The sequence below is a fragment of the Bos indicus x Bos taurus genome, chromosome X (genome assembly GCF_003369695.1).
Source record: "Bos indicus x Bos taurus breed Angus x Brahman F1 hybrid chromosome X, Bos_hybrid_MaternalHap_v2.0, whole genome shotgun sequence".
In the NCBI taxonomy this organism is placed as follows: Eukaryota; Metazoa; Chordata; class Mammalia; order Artiodactyla; family Bovidae; genus Bos; species Bos indicus x Bos taurus.
Genome location: NC_040105.1, coordinates 38,285,493 through 38,306,959, shown reverse-complemented (window position 1 = coordinate 38,306,959; position 21,467 = coordinate 38,285,493). Strand labels below are relative to the sequence as shown.

General features: G+C 42.0%; 1 protein-coding gene across 2 annotated transcripts; it reads right to left on the bottom strand.

The window, feature by feature from the left end:
• Positions 1 to 9,402: 9,402 nt before the first annotated feature.
• MID1IP1 (MID1 interacting protein 1) lies at positions 9,403 to 11,886 on the bottom strand. Of its 2 annotated transcripts, none has more exons than XM_027534140.1 (2): positions 11,554 to 11,886; positions 9,403 to 11,265 (listed from the first exon to the last, which is right to left on the bottom strand). In XM_027534140.1, exon 2 carries the CDS (start codon positions 11,000 to 11,002, stop codon positions 10,454 to 10,456), a length of 549 nt encoding a protein of 182 aa, XP_027389941.1. In that variant the 5' UTR covers positions 11,003 to 11,265; positions 11,554 to 11,886; the 3' UTR covers positions 9,403 to 10,453. The 2 variants fall into 2 exon arrangements, with proteins under 2 accessions (XP_027389941.1, XP_027389940.1); XM_027534139.1 differs by having other exon boundaries at positions 9,403 to 11,262.
• Between the last annotated feature and the right edge of the window lie 9,581 nt (positions 11,887 to 21,467).

The following is a 21,467-nucleotide window of genomic DNA, read 5'->3' as shown; positions in this document are numbered from 1 at the left end:
CTTCTTTAAACCCTTCTTTCAGTATTAGGATTAGATTTGGCCATGAGCAACAGACAAGGAAGTGGCTTAAACAAGATAGCGGTTTCCTTCTGGCTTTTGAAAATGAAGTTCAGAGGTAGGTCATCCATGACAATCAGAAACCCAGGTTCCTTCTCTCCTGTTGTTTTGTTCTGAACATGTTGCTGCTGCCTTATTAGCTAAAATGGCCACTGGAGCTCCAGCCATCTCATGCCATTCCATTCAACAAGAAGGAGAAAGGAACAAAGGTATCTCCTATCCTTTAAAGATACCTTTTGAAAGTCAGAGGTGAAACTCCTGCTTTTAGCTCATTGGCTACAGCCTTGTCACGTGGTCACTCCAGCTGTAAGGGAAGCTGAGAATTAGAGCATTTATTTGTGGTGACCCAGTTCCCAGCTGAAGTTAGAGGGATAAGGAGAGAACAGATGTTGGGAAACAACAAGCAGTCTTTGACACAATTTGCTCTCTGTAAAATGAGGATAATACCAACATGTACTTCATGGAGTCTTTGTGGGTAGAAAGAGAGATAACACAGGTGTGCATCACTCTTGGTAACGACTTCATAAAAAGAAGAAAGTATATATAATAAGTGTGCTGCTGCTGCTGCTGCTAAGTCGCTTCAGTCGTGTCCGACTCTGTGCGACCCCATAGATGGCAGCCCACTAGGCTCCTCTGTCCTTGGGATTCTCCAGGCAAGAATACTGAAGCAGATTGCCATTTCCTTCTCCAATGCATGAATAAACCCAAATATGCCATCTCCTACTCATTGGAAAAGACCCTGATGCTGGGAGGGATTGGGGGCAGGAGGAGAAGGGGACGACAGAGGATGAGATGGCTGGATGGCATCACTGACTTGAAGGACGTGAGTCTGAGTGAACTCCGGGAGTTGGTGATGGACAGGGAGGCCTGGCGTGCTGTGATTCATGGGGTTGCAAAGAGTCAGACTCGACTGAGCGACTGAACTGAACTGAACTGAACTGATGTCCAGGTGCAAGCACTGCAGCAAAAGATCCCAGGTCCCAGCCTGTCTCACCAGGATACACAGAATGAACTGACAGAACTGGGACTAAATAGATTCTCTGACTCTAAATCCTGCTTTTTTTTCACTACTGGGCACCACCTTTCCTTCTACCTCCCCTCACCACAACCACCTCTCTTATTATGGCTGTCGTGTTCACCAAGACAACATCTGATATGTTTCTCCATTGAAAAGCCTTTACACTCCATCCCAGTACTAACTGCTCACCATTCACTGAGAGCTAGGAGTACTAGTGGTGAAGGCATTACTAATCAGATGTGGCTGTATAACTCTCTCTCATATATTACAGGTAAGAGAGTAAATGGTATAACCACTGTGGGAAACTCTTTCACAGTTTCTTATAAAATTAATTATATATATATATATATATATATATATATATATATATATATACACCTCTCTTATGAACTAGCAATTCCATGCCTATCTATTTATTGCCCCCCCCAAAGACTTGAACTAGAATGTTATTTATATATTTATTCCTGAAAGAAACAGAAACAACCTAAATGTCCATCAACAGGAAAATAGATAAATTGTGAAAATTTATGAAATGGAATACTGCTCAGGAGTAAAAAGGAATGAACTACTGACTTATGCAAAAGCATGGCTGAATCTCAGAAATACGTTGAATGAAAAATGCCAGACCCTAGAGTACATACTGTATGACTCAATTTATATGAAGGTCAATAGCAAGCCAAACTAATATATAAGGATAGAAATCAGAATAGTGGTTGCCTGGGGAGGGGGAGGGGATGATCAGAAAAGAACACAAGGAAACTTCTTAGGGTGATGAGAATATTGTGTACCTTTATCGAGGTGTCAGTTACATGAGTGTATGCATTTGTCAGATCTTAACAAACTATACACTTAAGATCTATATATTTTGTTGCATGTAAAATGTCAATAAAAAAAATAATAGTGAGATGGGAAAGCAGCAGAAATAAATGCTCTACATAAAGATCCAAGAGTATCTTCTAAAGGGGAAGAAGTAAGAATTTAAAAAATTGAGAGTGGATCTAAGATCTTAATCACAAAATAGGTAATAATGCTGCTATATTTGAAGCAAACCCTTTTAGTAACCTTTAGTAAAAGGTCGACTTTAGTAACCGTTAGTAAAAGGTTTACCTTTACTAAAAGTAACCTTTTAGTAAGACAGTGGCAGCCCCATAAGTCTGTTTCGTGTCTATGCAGGCAGGGCCACTGTCACCAGGACTAGAGCCTAAAAGAAAAATAAAATCTCTTTCACAAAAGAAGACTAAAAGTACCTTTCAGACTTGTTTTCACCAATTTGCTGTGTTTGAAATTCTATATTTTAGCTAGCCCCAAAAGCAATGAATGGATTAAGTGCCAAGAGTATATAACCTTTCATTTTCTGGCCACAGGCTAGAGGCCAAGTGTTTTAGTGACCTATTGCTTCTGTAACAAATTCCCACAAACTTGGTGACTTAAAACAATGTAAAATTACTCTCTTACAGTTCTGACAGTCAGAAGTCTATGATGGGTCTCATGGGGCTAAAATCAAGGTGCTGGAATGGCTATGTTTCTTCTGGAGGCTTTAGGGAGACTCTGTTTCCTCACCTTTCCCAGCCTCTAGAGTTGGCCTACAGTTTTTGGCTCATGGCCCCTTTCTCCATCTTCAAAGCCATTGAAGGCAAATTGAGTCCTTGTTATGCTGCATCACTCTGACTCTGGCTCTTATGCCCTCTACTTGCATTTCGAAAGACTTGTGATTAGATTCAACCCATCCCGATAATCCAGGATAATTTCAGCATCTGAAGGTCCGGTGATTAGCAGTCTTAATTCCAGCTGCAGCCAACCTTAATCACCCCCTGCCATGTAGGTGACATATTCATAGGTCCCAAGGATTAGGACACAGACCTCTTTGGGGGACCATTATTTTGCCTACCATGTCAAGCTTTAACAGAACTGTAAAATGCTACTTACCTCTCTCATCATCCATCACTTCTAAGCCTTCTATTCTCTACATCAGCCATCAGATGAATGTTTCCAAAGGTTCTGGGTTTATCTCAAGCTGTTACTCAGGTAAATGTGATAAACACAGACCCTGTTTCATAGATTACATTCTACTTTCAATTGTTTTCACTTAGTTCTACCATCTCCTGATATTTGGAAATAAAAAGTCTCTGTTCCCATTATCTATTGCTGAGTAACAAACCACGTAGTGGCTTAAAAGAATGAAAATGTTTTGCACACAAGTCTAAAATTTGGGCAGTGATGGATGGGGACAGCTTGTCTCTGCTCCACTTGGCATCGGCTTAGAGTAGCTCCAAGGCTGGGGGCTAGATCAGTTGAAGGCTTGCTCACATGTCTGGCAGTTGGCTGGGACCTCAGTGATGCTGTCAGCAGGAACACCTACATGTGGCCTCTCCATGTGGCTTGGGCTTTTTCACAGTGGCTTCAGCAGGGATCCAAGGATGAGGCTGTCTTTAAGAGATAGCCATGTATCTCATACAAGAGGAAAATGCCTGACCCTTTATGATCTGGCCTTGGAAGTGATGACCACGTGGATCTTTCAAGGCAGCACCAAAGCCCCACCTGAATTCAAGGTGAGGAGACAGAGATTCTGCTCTGGATGGAAGGTGGCAAGGTTGAGGAAGAGCATTTAGGGCCACAAATAACTGCCATCTCTTTGAGAAAATACAGTTTTCCACAACTTCTCTGCCACTTTCCATTTCTTCTCTTTATTTTAAGTCCCCTCTTCCTTCCATTCTATTTATCTCCCTTTATATAATTGCCCACCTTGCCCTTTTTTTGTCCGTCACTCCTTCTGTCTCAAAATCAGGTCAACCCCCAGTTGGCAAATGGCAATTTCATAAGGTGATGTAAGAAGCCTATAGCATGTCCACAGAGGGACATCTAGTTGCTGGAATCAGAGATTATTCAACCATTTGAGACTGACAGAAATGGCAATTTTATATGCTTCAACCTAACATTGACTGCCTGTCTAGGCAGAGAAAAAGGTACCACAACCTACTATGAGAAGACAATGATTACCTCCCCACTCCTCAGGTGTCCAGTGGGTGGGAGGACCCTGAGAGATTCCTTGCCCTTCTTCATCACTTCCCTTATCACATCAACCCAGGCAGAGATGGTGGAGTGACATGTCATAAATTTGGAAAGACCGGCTCAGTTTGGCTTTCTCGCTTGGGGTCAAACTGGCTGCAGGGATTAGGCTTTTTCCTCTGTTCCCCAACCCACTAAATGGAAAGGGCTACTGGTTTCTGAGATAAACATCTAAGTTTCTGGCATTTATGCCTCAAACACTTAAACTATTAAAGCACTGTCAACAAGTATTCACCACAACAGAAACTAAATTATACCCCAAAGTATCCATACAAGCTGCAATGTTAATTAGATGTCATGAGATACTACACCTTGTTTTGAATGACCAAATGTACACTAACTACACTCCTTGCGTTCTACACATAGTTTGACTGCTAGGGAACATATCCATGTTTTTTCACGATATATATCTTTCATTAAAAAAAAAAAAAAAAAAACAGGACTTCAAATTAATACCACATTGTGAACAATTTAAATAACTTGATCAGAACTGTGGTACTTTCATATTCATCCTTCCTTGACTACCAAACAGGAAATCTCTTCAATTAGATGTATGCTAAGTAGAAAAAAAATGCCATTATCCAAGGACACAACAAGTCTTGTCAGGTATTTCAACATGGTGGAAGAATAGTCAGGTTTTAATTGGTCCTACTGAGCTCACCCACAAGCTACAACATTCTTTACCTCAGCAGTGTGGTATTCAAAAGGAAAAAAAAAAAACTACAAAGTTAGTTTCCACCTTTGAAAACATCAAATGAATCATGTTCAGTTTCATCCTGTTAACTGAACGTGCTTGTTGATAAAAGTGCACATATCAACACAAGTAAGATTGGAATTGAAAAGTAAAACAGATTTGAGAAAACACCCCACCCCCAACATTGTTTATTTCCTCACAAAAATAAAAGAGCTGAGCTCTAGTTTTGCTAGTATTTTCCCAGTCTTCCTGTCTACTGGATTTGAAAGCACTTTCTTTAGACACTTCATAGTCAGACAGTGGCCTTTTTAACTCTGTTCTTAACTAAATGATAAGAATGTTCTCCAATCAAAATTCTTACCAATTTGGGATTATTAAAGTTGGGCACACCAGGAGATATATTTTTAAGACTGCTAGTCAAAGCATTCTGAAACAACAGACAAAGAAGTAATAAAATAAAAGAAAAAGAATGGGAAGATACAAAAATTTTTCCTCTTAAAAATAGAGAATGCCAAAACAGGAAGGGCTGATGAGATAGTTCTGGTTTTGGCAGGCTTTGTTTAGACAGATGCACAACCATTCGTTTTCTGCTTTAACTTGACCAAGACTTTTGACACTAAAAAGAAAACAGCTAACTCAATAATAAAAATAATAAAACCAAAAAAAAAGAATATTTGAGGAGGTGAAGTCTTCATGGTTTTATGGAAGAGGTATCCATCTGGGTCTTTACCATAATCACTACAGTTCAAGCACTGACTAGCAAGCAGCTGGAAAGGCCTATATATCAATGTACTTTTCCTTTTCCTTAACTAGCATTTCATTAATTAAATAACATTCTTTCAATGGAGCAAGGAGACTCCTGAGGGATGTGGAAAATAGAAGAACCATGGAATCTCCATTTGTCAATACTGAAAGAGGCCTAAAAGCTTGAGCTGCTTTTACTTCTTTTATTTCCTTTCTGCAGGCTTTCAAAACACTTGTTCACCCTGAAACCCAGGGAGGCCAAGACAAGAGAATAAACGGGAACTTCCAGCCTCCATTCCACCTTCTTATCTTTCCACCTAAGCACCATCCTTGGATAGCCCAGCTTGCATGGCCAAGCCCTGTCCACCGACCAAGCATGTCCACTCTCAGGAGGATAAACTTAGGGCAAATGCATATGAAATCGCTGCAATGGGCTCAGGGCCACCTGGACAGGGCCAAGTGTGTTATAGAGGAAGGGCACAAGCTCTGGGCACTCTGTTGGTTCTGAAAATTCCTTACCCATGGGGAATCGAAAGGCCTTACAAAGAATCAGCATGGGGGCCCCTCTAAAGTGGAGGGTCCCAAGGAAGGAGCCCTGGTCACATGAGGCAAAGGCCAAACACTACTGGCTTCCAGATACAGAAATAGTTACATTGGTCATGGTGTTGTTTAGTCACTAAGTCATGTCCAACTCTTTTGTGAACCCATGAATTGTAGCCCAAGAGGAAAATCCATAGGATTTTCCAGGCAAGAACACTGAAGTGGGTTGCCGTTTCCTTCTCCAGGGAATCTTCCCAACCCAGGGATCAGACCCAGGGATCGAACCCACATCTCTTGCATTGGCAGGTGGATTCTTTATCACTGAGCCACCAGGGAAGCCCTTATTGGTCGTAGATCGTCATTATTTCCACCACTTATCAGAAAGTTCTACTGGATGAACTTCCAGATGGACTAACTGGAGGCCTAATGTTTAGAGTAACTCAAGAACAACCTCTAAAATTCATTTAATGATTAAAAAAATTGAACATGGCCTTGAAACAGAAAAACATTTAAAAAATAAATAATTTCAAGTTGAAATTATCTTGCTAATTAAAGCAACTTAGCTTTGATCAGAAACTACAAAAAGTGTCAAATCTTAAAAAGATTAACATTCATTTTAAGAGACCATTAGTCCACATGTTTATAATTTTCATAAGTTTCTGATCCAGAATTTTTTTATTTGTTGGGGGTAAAAATTACCTTTAAAGAAAACATTCTGTCATTATTTTGTTCAGAATTCTTCAAAATATATCTCACAAGGATTGGTATAAATGTACTAGATGTCCCATAGAAAGATAATTACCTTTGGGGAAAAAAAGGTATATAAAATTTGAGCTCTCAGTCCATTAGGACTGTGTAAAATTTGCAAACATCTGAGACTCACAGAATAAGAGAAGGTGTGGGGTGAGGAGGGGAAGAAGAGGAACTGCCATCTCCCAAAAGATTTTTGTTCAGCAGCTAAAAATGAGGCATATGCAAATGACTTTCATTTTTTAAAACCATTGTTAACAGTAGACTAGTTTTCAAGTTGGTCCAAAGAAGGATAATCCCTGTAGCTGTGACATGCTAACAGTGGGTTCAGGTTCAGAGAAAGATTAAATCAGACCAGACCACTAAGGAACACTGTGTAAATGTAAAACCCCAAAAGCCCCGTGTGAGCAAAGCAGAAAGCTGTTTTGAGAGGCAAAAACAGGCCTTCTCAAAGGCTTTGGTGTGAGGTTTTGATGTAGAAAATGCTTATCAAATGTAAATATCTGGAGGGTAATCAATTCCCACATAAGCTGTTCCTTTTTGCCCAGTTCATCTACCCTCTGCCTTCCCTTTAGTCTCAAATTGCCACCGAGATAGGCCCTAGTAGACAACCTTGATCTCTGAGAGCTCTTTGAAGGAGGGGCCGTGCGGTGTTTGCAACTTTTAAAATCTATAAAGTACTTTGAGCTTCCTCAGGAAAGACCTAAAAATATATTCACTTATCAGTTGACCTTAGAAGTTAAACAAAAATTTAAATGGCTTGAGAAAATTTAACAGGTAAATCCGGTCAAAGGGATTTGACCTTGTATTGTTGCATAAATCAAACTTGAATAGTTATATCAATGGAATAACACTTACTGGGCCTGGGAAACCATACTGGTTCATGAAAAAAAACCCAATCCTCTTTTAACAGTGATCATCACTACTCCTAGGTCAGAATCACTCTTTATATATAAAAATACTCTCCATGAATATTTTCAAAAATAAAGTTAACAGCTTTATTTATAGTTTAGTTTTGCTATGAACATCTGCCTTTCTGTATTCTAAATACAAGAATGTTCTGAAAACATTTTAACATCTCATAAAGTTTTTGCTATCACTTGCCTAAACCATGACTATTTGATTTTAATTCAGTCTCTTCCCTGAGACTTAAGAGTTTACCTGTGGTTTCATGTATGTAATAGAAATTATGCTTTTCCTTAAAGTGAACATATTGTTGTAAGGTTCATATATTCCTCGAGAAAGGCAAGGAGGGAGATGAAGATACAAAGCAACATTCAGAGAGCTGGAAAGAACCTGTAGTGCCCTTCTGTAGTGCCTAAAGAAACTTCCACAGCAGCACACATTCTATATACAGTCTCCTTTCATTCTCGCTACAACTCCATGAAATAAATCTTGTATTATTATTACGTCTAATTTCAAATGTGGAAACAAGCTTGGAGAGTTAAATACGATAACAAGAGGACTTGAACACACAAATTCCTGGCTCCAAGTCTTGGTATTTCTACCACTTGGCTTCTGCAGTTTGCTTTTTTTGTATTTTTCACTTGCACTTTGATATTTTCAAGGGGATACAAGGTTAAGAGGCTGTATACCTTCTTTCTGGTGCTGCCTAGCTTATCTTTATGTATTAACCATTAACTTTCTCTGGCAACGCAGGAACCAGCCTTGACACTTCCCCATTTTTTCACGGCTGGTGAAAACTGATAATAGGCTTGAGCTACCCACAAGCACAAAAAAACTTGTGTTTTTTTTTTCTTCAAAGTTACATGTATTTTAAATTCAAGCTCTGTGAGCTTAGAGAATGTCTCATGACTCCAAGATCGAAAACTGAAGTTGATCTAAATACTTATTCCCGGCCTAAACAAATCATGAAATACAAAACACAGAGCATTGTGTTTCGCCTATTCCACTATCCCAGAAAAGCAGCATAATGGCATCTAAGGAAGTGTTCGGAAGGGCCCTGCTGCAGTCTTGCTCAGATCTGCTGTCCACAGCCGCAGACTGTCTCCCTGGAAAACTGGAAGCATTGCTGGACACTGCTTCCCAAAGCTTAGCACTTCACTGGGAATAGTCTAAGAGGCCACAGCGAGTGTTATAACACATTTAAGTCTCTCCTAAGATTAACATAGAAGACTTGTAAATACAAGACCTGCAAGGTGTGTGCACTAGTATTAGCTAGGGTTTTTCTTCCAATTTTTACCTCTCAGTAGCCAAGTGAAATTTCTGCCTTTAAGATAGGTTTCTAGGCCTCAAAATGCATGTGTGCTTGAGCCTCTTGAAAAATTCAAAATGTTAACTAAGCACTCTGATAAGCTAGTCTAGTTGGTTGAAAACTCTAATATATGTAACTTCCCATAAATACTCTGAGTATTTATGAACTTTTTGTTGAGACTTACCTTGGTATTGAGTTAGAAAGAAAAAGCTTGGAAGTAAATCTTGTTGGTAGTTTCTTCCCAAACAAATCTGAATACTTACAAAGGTGATTATCTACCACTTTGAAATACCAGAGAAAAATAAAATTAGCTTTTGCTAAAAAAAAAAAGTTTATTTTTATTTAATGACTAAGCCATTCATTGGCAGATTAGAAAGCAACAAACTTTTGTCAAGTTTCGTTAACACATTTGCTTTTTTTATTTTTTAGAATATAGTCTACATCTGGATTAAAAAAGTTTTAAATAAATTTAAGACATATAACAACAGTGGAACCCTTCATCATTCTATGTACAACATGGATAGAATGTCAGTTGGTTCCATCTCGGGTAAGTCCACTTTCTCATAATAATGTTATTATTTTCACCAAGTGGCAAGCTTTGTACAAGCTGGCACCGTGCCAGCTTACACATACTGGGGTGGGGGTGACATGAAAGGGATGGGATAGAGGTGCCACAGGACAACTATACAGTGTAACAGAAAATCATTAATAAACTAGTACCGGTTACCGACACAGTGCTGTTTGTGCGCTTATCACAATGGAATCGCCGAAGTTTCAGAGCAAGGAGGAGATTCGAAATACTTAGGACGGGGCAACTGTTACAAAAAGAAATAGTGCAAACAGGAAAACTGATGCAACCTTAGCAACACTGTGGCCTCCACCAGCCCAACGGCAGGGCGGCGGGAGGCTGCGCACCCGCCCAGCCTTCCCCAGCGCCCAGCTCCGGGCAGCGCTCCCAAGTGTGGCAACCCAGCGCCGCGCCCCGGAATGGCCTATTCTCGGGCCTTCTCCTCCGGAAAGAAAAGAAACTCCAGGAAAGGCACAGACTGAATGCAGGGCGTCAACTCAGGCCCATTCCCACCAAAGTAGAACACAGCCCCCTCATTCCCCCACCTCCGCCCGACCCCGCCGGGGGAGAGAAGGAAGTCCTTGAGCACTATCCCACCTCTTTGGCCACCACTTTCCTCTCTGCTCTCGCCAAAGAAGCCCCTTCCTCCATGCACCCTGCTGCGCCCCCATTATGTACGCAGCCCCCCAACTTTGCAGTCCGCCCATCGCGCCCTACAGCCAGAAAGAAAATAGCTTTAAGGAAAGAGAGAGGGTGAGATAGGGGCCAGGAAGGGTGCGGGACAGCCGCGGGCGAGCCGCCTCAGTGCCCCCAATTGCTGAAGCCGATCTCCTGCTTGTATCTGTTAGTGAGGATGTTGGCTTTGCGCGTGAGTTTGGAGAGCACAGTGTGCAGCCCTCGCAGGTGGTAGTGGAACTGCTGTTCCAGGTCCTCCTCGCCGGTGTCCGCGCCCTCCAGGTTGCTCAGGTCCACCAGGATGTCCTTGGACTTCCAGGCGCTCCCCTCCTCGCTCCCTGCCGCCGGCGGCTGGTGCAGGACCCCCCACTCGATGTCGTTGCGGATGGACTTGAGCAGCACGTAGTGGCTGTACATGTCCCGGGAGGGCGCGAAAAAGCTGCCATTGGCGCTGCCCGGGCTAGGGGCCGGAGGCGTGCGCTCCTCCATGCAGCCGCCACTGCCGCCTACCTCCACGCCGACGTCGTTGTCCAGCTCGGGCTCGGCCAGTGGCACGTCACGCAGCAGACTGGGCACCATCACCGTCTGGTCCATGTTGTTCACGGCGCCGATGAAGCGATTCATGGCGTTAAAGAGCGAGTGCTTCTGGTTGTAGGTGTCGCAAATTTGCATCATGGTGGCCGCGTGGGCGCCGAAGCACAGGGGCGCAGGGGCACGGGATGGCCGGCTAGGGCGAGGGGCTGCCCGCCTTCACGCGCTCTGAGAGGCCCGCGCGGGAGCCTGGCTACTGCCGGTGCGGCGGGATTCCCGGCTCCTCCTCCGCCCTCTCCAACTCTCGTCTTGATCGCAGCCCGGCCCTGCGGGATGCGCGACTTCTGGCTTTGGCGTCCGGAAGCTTGCGATATCAGCTCGTGGTCCCTGGGTCGAGCCCTTGCCTGCTTGGAAGACGGGGACGAAAGAGAAGATTATTCACCCAGCTAGGGTACCCGGTACCCTCGCCTGCGCGCACCGCCCCTCCCCTCCCCCACCCCCCCCCCCCCATTCCCTGGGTTACTGCTTCCCTGGGACGGCGCCCGGGTGGCTCCCAGCAATCAGGCGGTCCCACCTCCTAGCGCACCCAGTGCCTCTGAGAGAAAGAAAGTGGGCTCCCCACTCCCGTCTCCCTCCTCAAAGCCGGAGTCCAAGCACCCCCGAAGACCCGGCAGAAATGGGAAGGGGGCACGCACTTCCTCCGGCGCCTCGAGATCCCCTGCTGCTGGGTAGCTCAGTGTTCCCGCTCCCGGCGGCTGCTGCCTGCGGCTGCTGCGGCGGTCAGTGGCCGAACTGTGTTTGCGGGCGGTGGTGGTGGCGTGGGCCCCCTACCCATCCCAGGTGCTCAATTTATAGAGCCCCGGAAAGGTGTCGCCGACGCTCAGGGCCACCCCCTGTGTCTCCTCCTCCCGCCTCCACGGCAGCGCCGAGATAAAAGGCCCAAGCTGAGGATGACCGGGAGTAACACTCTCTGGGCCCTTTCTACAGCGGGGGCGGGGCGTGCTGGGCCAGCCCCGCCTCTCGCCTGATACCCGGGCGGAGGGAGGGCGCCGTGGCAGGGCAGGGCAGAGGAGAGATGGAGCAGCCAGCCGCACCCGCCAGCGCCGAGTGCAGAGCAGGCCAGTTTGGGGGGGAGGGTCAGGCGCTGTGTGGGTAAAGGAGGCGCCGCCGTTCCCTGCGGCCAGTGGGCGGGCTGGAGTGCGGGGGATGGGTGGGCCTTGCTCATGTTCCGGGGGTGGGAAAACCGAATTGCTGGTGCCCTGGTCGTAAAGTGAGCACCCCCCACCCCAACAGCGCATCTATGCTGGCAGTGGCCCGGAAACTACCAATCTGGTTTATTAATAGCCGTCGGGGAAAAGGGACCCGCAGTAGCAGCAACTCCATCCCGAGACTCTTACGTAAGAAGGGTGAAAGAAGGGTGACGGGGCATGCCGGCTGCACGTGGACGTGTGGTGCTCCCGCCACGGCCCTGGCTTTGGCCTACTGCGGGGGCGGGGAGAAGAGCCTCAGAGGCTTTTGCCTCCCTCCTGGCTGGGTCTTTCGCAATATTTCCAGTAAGTAACATCCGTTGCCAAGGGATGAAGAGCAACCCATCTTTGTATCTGCACAGTCTTCCAGGAGATCAGATGTGGCGATGGGAAGTAGCCAAATTCCTGACTTTTGCCCAAATCCCGCTACTCAGAGATCCGTGGCCTTTTGGCTGCCAAAGGGCCAGGAGAGAGTGACAGTAGGTAGGGTCGTGCCGGGTGTCTTTCATCATTTAACAGAAAAGTGGGGGAGGTGTCCAGTATTTTTTTTTAGGAGGGAGTTTGAAATGTTCCTTTCCAAAAATAGTTCTTAAAACGCAAGGTCATTCAATAGGGCCTAAAACTATGTACCAAATTGCTGGATTTAACTTTTCAGTCTTGCACCTTAAATTTCAGTTTGAGACTCTAAACCATAGCCCGTTTTCAGTTTTTTTTTCCCATCTCATTTCCTATGCCATGTCCTTCATCCAACAGTGTTTTCCAACAGTCCTACAGATAATCCAAGAAGACTCAAGTTTCTAATTTTTAATCTCTTTTCTCTAAAACCTTTTAAGGGTGCTTTTAGTACTGTTTTTTCACAGGACAAAAGTGCCAAAAGGGAGAAGCACAAAATAAGTTTATTTTTTCCCCTCTCTTTCACTTCAATAATCTATATTTAATTTTTTCCCACGGCAAACCATCTTCCTAATTGTCTTTTGAATGAAAATCTGACTTAGTGCTACAAGGGTGGGACAGAGGAGACAGAGCCCAGCCCGGGGAGCCCCCCTCCCAGGGCTTATTAGTTCTGCCAGACCATAGCCCTTGTTTTTTCATCTGTAAAACTGGAATCATGTTACTGGCTCAACCTATCAGGGTCTTTGGGAGAATCAGTGGAAAGAAAAATGTAGACCAAAAAAGCATTATATAAATTTCAAGCATTAAAATAATCTCATCCTCTGTTTACACATGTGGAAATTTACAAACTCATCCAGCCCCAATTTCCTCCTCAATAAAATGGAGCTTCTCCCATGGGCTGTGCCAAATTTTGGTTAATGGTGAATAAGATAATAGATATAAAATTATTATGTAAACTGTAAAGTATAAAGGTGAAATTATACTTAGTATAGGATCTTTTCATAGTCTCAAGGTTTTTACCTGAAGGGTCCGAAACCTTAAACATGTGAAAATGGTTCATGATGATTCACAGACCCTTCCCCACCGCCCCCAATGCTTAGACAACTGGCAAGTACAAAATACTCCAGCTTGAATTTAAGCCCTTTTGCACAATGACAGACAAAAATCATTGCAACAAGAAATCTCAAAAAAAAAAAAAAAAAGACGCACATCCAGTCTTCAATAACTGATTATCTATAAATTAAAACGCATTTTGTCCCCTATGACAGACAGGTTTGATATTTTAAGTACATATGCCTCTGGATGAAAATTTAGTATTCAGATTTGAGTTACTAAATGCTGGGATCCTGCCTCTTTTCTTCCCAGTTTCAGCAAAGTGTGATAATAACTCGCAGAAAACGGAAATTCAAGTGATCTAGCAAAGGAATCCCAGCAAAACCCCTCCCAGCTTGAGAGAAAGCCCCTAATGCCTTCTTTTCGGTCTCCACTCCCCACTCTGAGCTGTTTCCTTCCTTCTTCTGGGGTTGAGGTTACACTCCATCCCCCCAGTTTCTTGATTCCTTTTCTTTCACATTTCTTAAACACTGTAAGAGGAAGATGGCTCTTGCACCTGCCTGCAAAACTTCCCAAACCGGGCCTTCTCAGTTCCCCCAGGGCCAGAACAAGAACTCACGCCCACCGGGGTAACTCCGGAACAGAAAGGTCGGGATCCAGAGCTCCCGGCCCTTGGAATCACCCCACCACCGCCCCTCCGGCTTCAGCCAATCAGATGCTGTCCGGGAGTATTATGCAAATAACCCTTCGTGCCCTAGCCAGTGAGGAGACACGGCCCCCTCCCTCCAGCATCCTGTTTCACCCCAGCCGCGCCGAACTGGCGGCAGCGTCCTTGGCAACCGGAGCGCCGCCAATTTTCCCCTGCACAGAGGCTGAAAAAAAAAAAACATTAAAATGGTTCCTTGTGGTCATCTGGAAGAGGAGCGGGTGGGCCTGGCCAGGCCGCAGGCGAACAGCCTCTCCGTTGCTTCAGGCACTTTACCAGTTGCAATCTGGAACAGGCTGGAGATACTGAACAACCTGCCCAGGCCTTATTTTGCCTCTGGAAAACAGAAGTCATCCAGTGAGCAAACAACTTTTGAGTACTTTTTGCAGGCTAGCAGGCTCAAGGCTTCCTCCCAAATACGCTAAATTCTCTGTAAAAGCTTCGTCTGGAATCTGGCGCCCACCCGACTTCTTGATCCACAGCTCCAACTCCGGAGCTCAATTCAGATTAATTCCCCACGTTTACCTTCTTCAGCAACCAGAAAGTCACATTTTGCTGGTCTATCTCCCAATAAGTGTTCACAGATGCCCCCTTCTGTGTCCTTTGAATAGTTTGGGGAAAGATGGCATTTCAAGTAACCAGAAATTTATCAACAAATGCAATAAACTGGTCAACAGTAAACTGGTCAAAGAAGACAGATTGGAGAAAGAAGAGATTTGGCCTAGAGCTTATGTGAAGGTGGTATCCTTATAAAGCTAGAAACCAGCTCAACTCAAGAAAGTGGAGACTCTAGGTTACTATGAGGCAAAATGTAGAAGGAACCACTTCATGCTAAGTGTCCTAGAAAGATGATAATCAGACTGTCTTAAGACCATGTAGTCCAACCATTCACTTGTGCTGAAATTGCTCACAACATCCCCACCAAGTGGTCACCCTGGCCCACATTCTTATAGTTTCCATCTTCTAGGTTAGTTCTCCTGTCTTGAAGCAGCCCTCCAGGAAGCCATGGAGGACTGTCAGGTATTTGAAGGTAGATAGGTTCTCCAGTTGGAGAGTTCTCTTGCCTGGAAAATCCCATGGATGGAGGAGCCTGGTAGGCTGCAGTCCGTGGGGTCGCTAAGAGTCAGACATGACTGAGCGACTTCACTTTCACTTTTCACTTTCATGCATTGGAGAAGGAAATGGCAACCCACTCCAGTGTTCTTGCCTGGAGAATCCCAGGGACGAGGGAGCCTGGTGGGCTGCCTTCTATGGGGTCGCACAGAGTTGGACACGACTGAAGTGACTTAGCAGCAGCAGCAGGGTCTCCAGTTCAGTTTCTTCAAGCCAGCTATTCCAAGTTCCTGAAGCAGTTCTTCATGGTCTCTCTGGAGTTACTCATTCATCCTGGCCACCGTCTTTGGAAGTAGCTCCACTTTACTTGTAAGTGTGGCACCTGGAATTAATTCAAGCACCATCTTTTTTTAGGACAAAATGGAGTGGCATGGCCACCCATTTAACTTTAAATGGTACCTTTTCTAGATCATATTTATTGCCCACAAGTGCTTGGAACTTAGACATGCTAACACATTTAAACATCACAACAACTCTGAGAAGAAAGTAAGGATCACAGAATTTGAATGGCCAAAGTAGCAGAAGTGGGATTTGACCTAGTTTGCTGGTGCCAGAACCAATGTTTCTTCCACTACCCAACAAATATCTATTCCTTTACAATGTCACCTACCATTTAAATGGACTTGTTTTAGCTGCTACATCTATATGTAGCTGATTAACAAAATTCTGTGTATCCCGTTTGTTTTTTTTTAATCGGAGTATAGTTGATTTAAAATGTGTTAGTTTCAGGTGTACAGCAAAGTGATTCAGTTCTTTTTCAGATTCTTTTCCCTTCTAGGTTATTACAAAATACTGAGTATAGTTCCCTGTTCTCTACAGTAGGTCCTCATTGATTATCTGTTTTATATACAGTAGTGTGTATCTGTTAATCCCAAATTCCTAATTTGTCCCTCCTCCCTCATTTCCCTTTTGGTAACATTGTTTTCTATGTCTGTGGGTCTATTTCTGTTTTGTTAATAAGTTCATTTGTATCATTTGTTTTTTAGATTCCACATATAAGTGATATCATAAGATATTTGTCTTTCTCTGGCTAACTTTACTTACTATAATAATCTCTGGGTCCATCCATGTTGCTGCAAATGGCATTACTTCATTCTTTTTTATGACTTTTACACACACACACACACACATTATATATATATATATATATATATACACACACACACACATACATACATACCGCATCTTCTTTATCCATATATTGATGGATGTTTAGGTTTTTTCCATGCCTTGGCTATTGTAAGTAGTGCTGCAATGAATATTGGGGTGCATGTATCTTTTCAAATTATGGTTTTCTCCAGATAGATGCCCAGGAAGGGTATTGCTAGATCATATGGTAGCTCTGTTTTTAGTTTTTTTGAGAAATCTCCATACTATACTTAATAGTGGCTGTACCAGTTTACATTCGCACTAACAGTGTAGGAGTGTTCCTTTCTCCTCACACTCTCCAGAATTTATTATTTGTAGACTTTTTGATGATGGCCATTCTGATCAGTGTGAGGTGATACTTCATTGTAGTTTTGATTTCTCTAATAATTAGTGATATTGAGCATCTTTCATTTGCCTGTTAGCCATCTATATGTCTCCTTAGGAGAAATGTCTATTTAGATCTTCTACCCATTTTTTGATGTTGAGCTATATTGAGCTGTTTACGTATTTTGGAAATTAATCCCCTGTCAGTTTCATCATTTACAAATGTTATCTTTCATTCTATAGGCTGTCCTTTCATTTTATGATTTCCTTTGCTGTGCAAAAGCTTTTAATTAGGTCCCATTGTTTTTATTTCCATTACTCTAGATACAGATCCAAAAAGATCTTGCTGCAATCTTTATCAAAGATTGTTCTGCCTATGGTTTCCTCTAGGAGTTTTGTAATATCTGGTCTTACGTTAGGTCTTTAATCCGTTTTGAGTTTATTTTTGTATGCAGTGTTAGAGAATGTTCTAATGTATTTGGATATTACCCATATGTTTGATAACTATACTTTATATTTATCCAGGTTATTGATGATTTACAGGGAACACTGGCTGGCCAAAGGGCAAATTACTTTGAAACACTTGGAAAGCTTCTTCAGCTTGATATCAACCCATTAATTAGCATCTTTAAATAATTAATTAATTAGCACGTTTTGGCATATGTTGTTTCAGCCAGCTATGAATCATGTTAATTGTACAATCATCTAGCCCTTATTTTTCTTCTTGACCACAGAATATTATGAGAGGCCCTGCTAAGTGCCTTGCTAGAGTTCCAAGTTAATGGCCAGTTTTTCTTTTATGGAATTGGGAAGTTGGGTATTTTTGTCATCTGCCATGGAGGAACCACTGTCACATGATACAAAAATGCAGAAATGGCATCATAATATTCTGAGTTAAATTTGCAAGTGGGTGGTATTAATCTCAGTGTAATTGTCATCATAGTAAACACCCTCACAAAGATTTAGTTGGGAAAAGATAAGAAGATGCTAAAACCTGGGAACATGGCAGTAGTGAGTCTGCTGGCCTCCAACCTTGAGCTTGCAGGTTCTGGCATGTCCGAATATATTGTGGTTAGCACTTTGTCCCAATCTTGTTTTTAAGAAGCTTTTTTATTTTTTTATTTTATTTTTTTCTCTAATTTTATTTTATTTTTAAACTTTACATAATTGTATTAGTTTTGCCAAATATCAAAATGAATCCGCCACAGGTATACATGTGTTCCCCATCCCGAACCCTCCTCCCTCCTCCCTCCCCATACCATCCCTCTGGGCCGTCCCAGTGCACCAGCCCCAAGCATCCAGCATCATGCATCGAACCTGGACTGGCAACTCGTTTCCTACATGATATTTTACCTGTTTCGTTGCCATTCTCCCAAATCTTCCCACCCTCTCCCTCTCCCACAGAGTCCATAAGACTGTTCTATACATCAGTGTCTCTTTTGCTGTCTCGTACACCGGGTTATTGTTACCATCTTTCTAAATTCCATATATATGCGTTAGTATACTGTGTTTATGTTTTTCCTTCTGGCTTACTTCACTCTGTATAATAGGCTCCAGTTTCATCCACCTCATTAGAACTGATTCAAATGTATTCTTTTTAATGGCTGAGTAATACTCCATTGTGTATATGTACCACAGCTTTCTTATCCATTCATCTGCTGATGGACATCGAGGTTGCTTTCATGTCTTGGCTATTATAAACAGTGCTGCGATGCACATTGGGGTACACGTGTCTCTTTCCCTTCTGGTTTCCTCAGTGTGTATGCCCAGCAGTGGGGTTGCTGGATCATAAGACAAGAAGCTTTTTTAGACTTGAATCCAGGAGGAGTAGAGCAAAGGAAAAACTGAGACTACTAAAGACTACCTTTTATTGCTCTTAGTATTTCTGCATCTTTGGGGATTTTAAACCACATGGAAAATGAGGCACTTAATTTGGATGTGGTAAATAAGAAAATTGATTGATTTGTGAATTCTATAATTTTTTATAATTCACTATATTTTTAATCAATTTCTAGGTTTTCTTACCTACCATATAAGCTTTTCTCCATCTGATTATTCCTAGATCTCTTAGAATTCTAAGACTTTCTTACACCATCAGCATAGAAGGGACAATGGAAGTGGTCTTCCTTTCCTCTCTTCTGTTTGTGTCAATTTACTGAATTTGAATTCTTAAATTCAAAGTTTACAATTTATAGTACTAAAGTAACATTGAGAAAGAAGATATAATTATCAATATTTCATATGTTCAAGTCCTAACCTGAGTCATATATATGTGTATATATATGTCATACTTTACTGTTTTTATATACCATTTTTATATAGGCTTATATATACAACCCATTTAATTGAAACTACAATGTCATTAATGCAATGCTATCTGATACAAAACTTCAATAGTTCTATGCCATTATTTCCTCTTTTAACCCTAACAATAAAGGAAATTGGACCAAGACAAGATGCACTGGAGATGAGGGGACTCCATCTACATCATATTAAGTCCAGGTAGAGTATTTAGGCTAGTCTCATAATGGCACCCCACTCCAGTACTCTTGCCTGGAGAATCCCATGGACAGAGGAGCCTGGTAGGCTGCAGTCCATGGGGTCGCTAAGAGTCAGACACGACTGAGGTGACTTAGCAGCAGCAGCATAATTATGAGCCGGAAGAAAAGAATAGCATGGCAAACTAAAACAAACAAACAAAAGATAGTATGCAGAAGATATAAGTCTGGAAGTAAGTACAACACATAGACCCTTCCAGCTCTAGAAGACCTTAGTAAGAATACGAAAAACAGTAAACCATTAGGGAGATTTTAAAAAGGAAATGGCAGAGCAAAGGAACAAAATTTAAACACCTCCCCTCAAAGGCAAACAAACTAGTAGAAAGTTAATAAATAAATTATAAACAAAGTATTCATGAAAAAAGTTAAATTACTGGCATAGAGAGAGAGTTTAAATAATCACAGAGAATTAATAAAGAAAATAGAGAGGAAATGTTGGATATAGAAACAAAAACAACATGATATAAACCTAATTGACATCACTGAGGTAGAGATTTCAACAATCCAAGTTAGAAAAAAAATACGATATAGATATTTATATATCTAGATATAGATATATATGATATAGAAAACTTTGCAAACATGTTCCTCTGCAGATTTAATAAGCACACTATATACCAGGTAAAATTATTCAGAAAAGCTGACATTGAAAAACAAGCTAGTTATATTTTTCAACTTCAAGGAAGAAGAAAAAAGTCTTCAAGTATCCAAGCAGGAATAGAAGTCGTCAAAAAGATGGTGGTTACATAAGAGGATAGAATCAAACCAACTTGACAGAAACATTCAATGACAGGAGACAGTGGAACTATAAGTAAGAAATGTAACTCAAGAATATGATATTACTCAAGTGAAAACAATACTCAGACATTCTCAAATATGAACTCAGAGCTTTTCTTGAAAAAGAATACTCAGTGATAAAATTCTGCCAACGAAAAAAGGAATCAAAATAAATAACTCAGGAATGGAAAACTCTGATGAAGAGATTCATGGTGAACTTCAATCCACTGAAATATAAAAATAAGATTAACCAGTGAGGGTACTATGATTTCAGAACAGAATAAATATTTTAAACACTGACAGTGTAAAAATAATGCTAGCAACAAAATTGGTAGATGAGGGAATAAAGAGTGGCAGAGCTAATCACCTTTCATCATAGCAGGTCTATCAGTGAATCTAAAACCAAATTGTGCCATTTAAAAAATGAAGACACCAACATCTTAGTAATTTTCAAGATATTTTTTTCTTGACTTATAGGAATCTTTTTGCTGTTGCTTAATTGCTAAGTTGTGTCTGACTCTTTTGTGACCCCATGGACTGTAGCCCCGCCAGGTTCCTCTGTCCATGAGATTTTTCCCATGCAAAAATACTGGAGAGGGTTGCCATTTCCTTCTCCAGGGGATCCTCCCCACCCAGGCATCAAACCCGCCACTCTTGCATTGGCAGACAGATTCTTTACCGTTGAGACACCTGGGAAGCCTATAGGAATGTTTTAGGAACCAATATATTCTGGAGCAAGAATCTCTTCTAAAGTTCAGTATTTCAGTGTCATCTCACTACTCAAAATTCAAGTAAAATTAATTTTCACATTTCATTTAAAGTAGCATGCACAATAATGTTCTATTGCTTCATCTGAGTGCCAGCTGCTAGTAATAGAGGTGTGTTCAATTTGCAGAAATTTATTAAACTGACACATTTGAACATTTTTCTTCATATATGTTGTACTTGAATATATTTTTTGAAATTCTATTAATATAAACATCTCTAAGAGTGAAAGTGTGTATGTGAGAGAGACAACAGTCTGATATAGTGATCTGGTTTGGAATTAAATGCTCTCAGTATTGTTCTGGTAAAAACATTTGTGAACCCAAATATTAAGTGGAAATAAAAAAGTAGTAAGCCCTCTGAACTTTGGGTAAAAACACTATTGTTCTTGCTGTCTGTTCCTGTCAACTTGCAATTTAAGAAAGCCAATATTTGGAGCTTCCAAGCCTTGGTCTTAGAGAGATGATATTCTCTGAGGCAATTCCATTAAAACAGTGTTTTTCTATAACCCCCCTAAATACTGT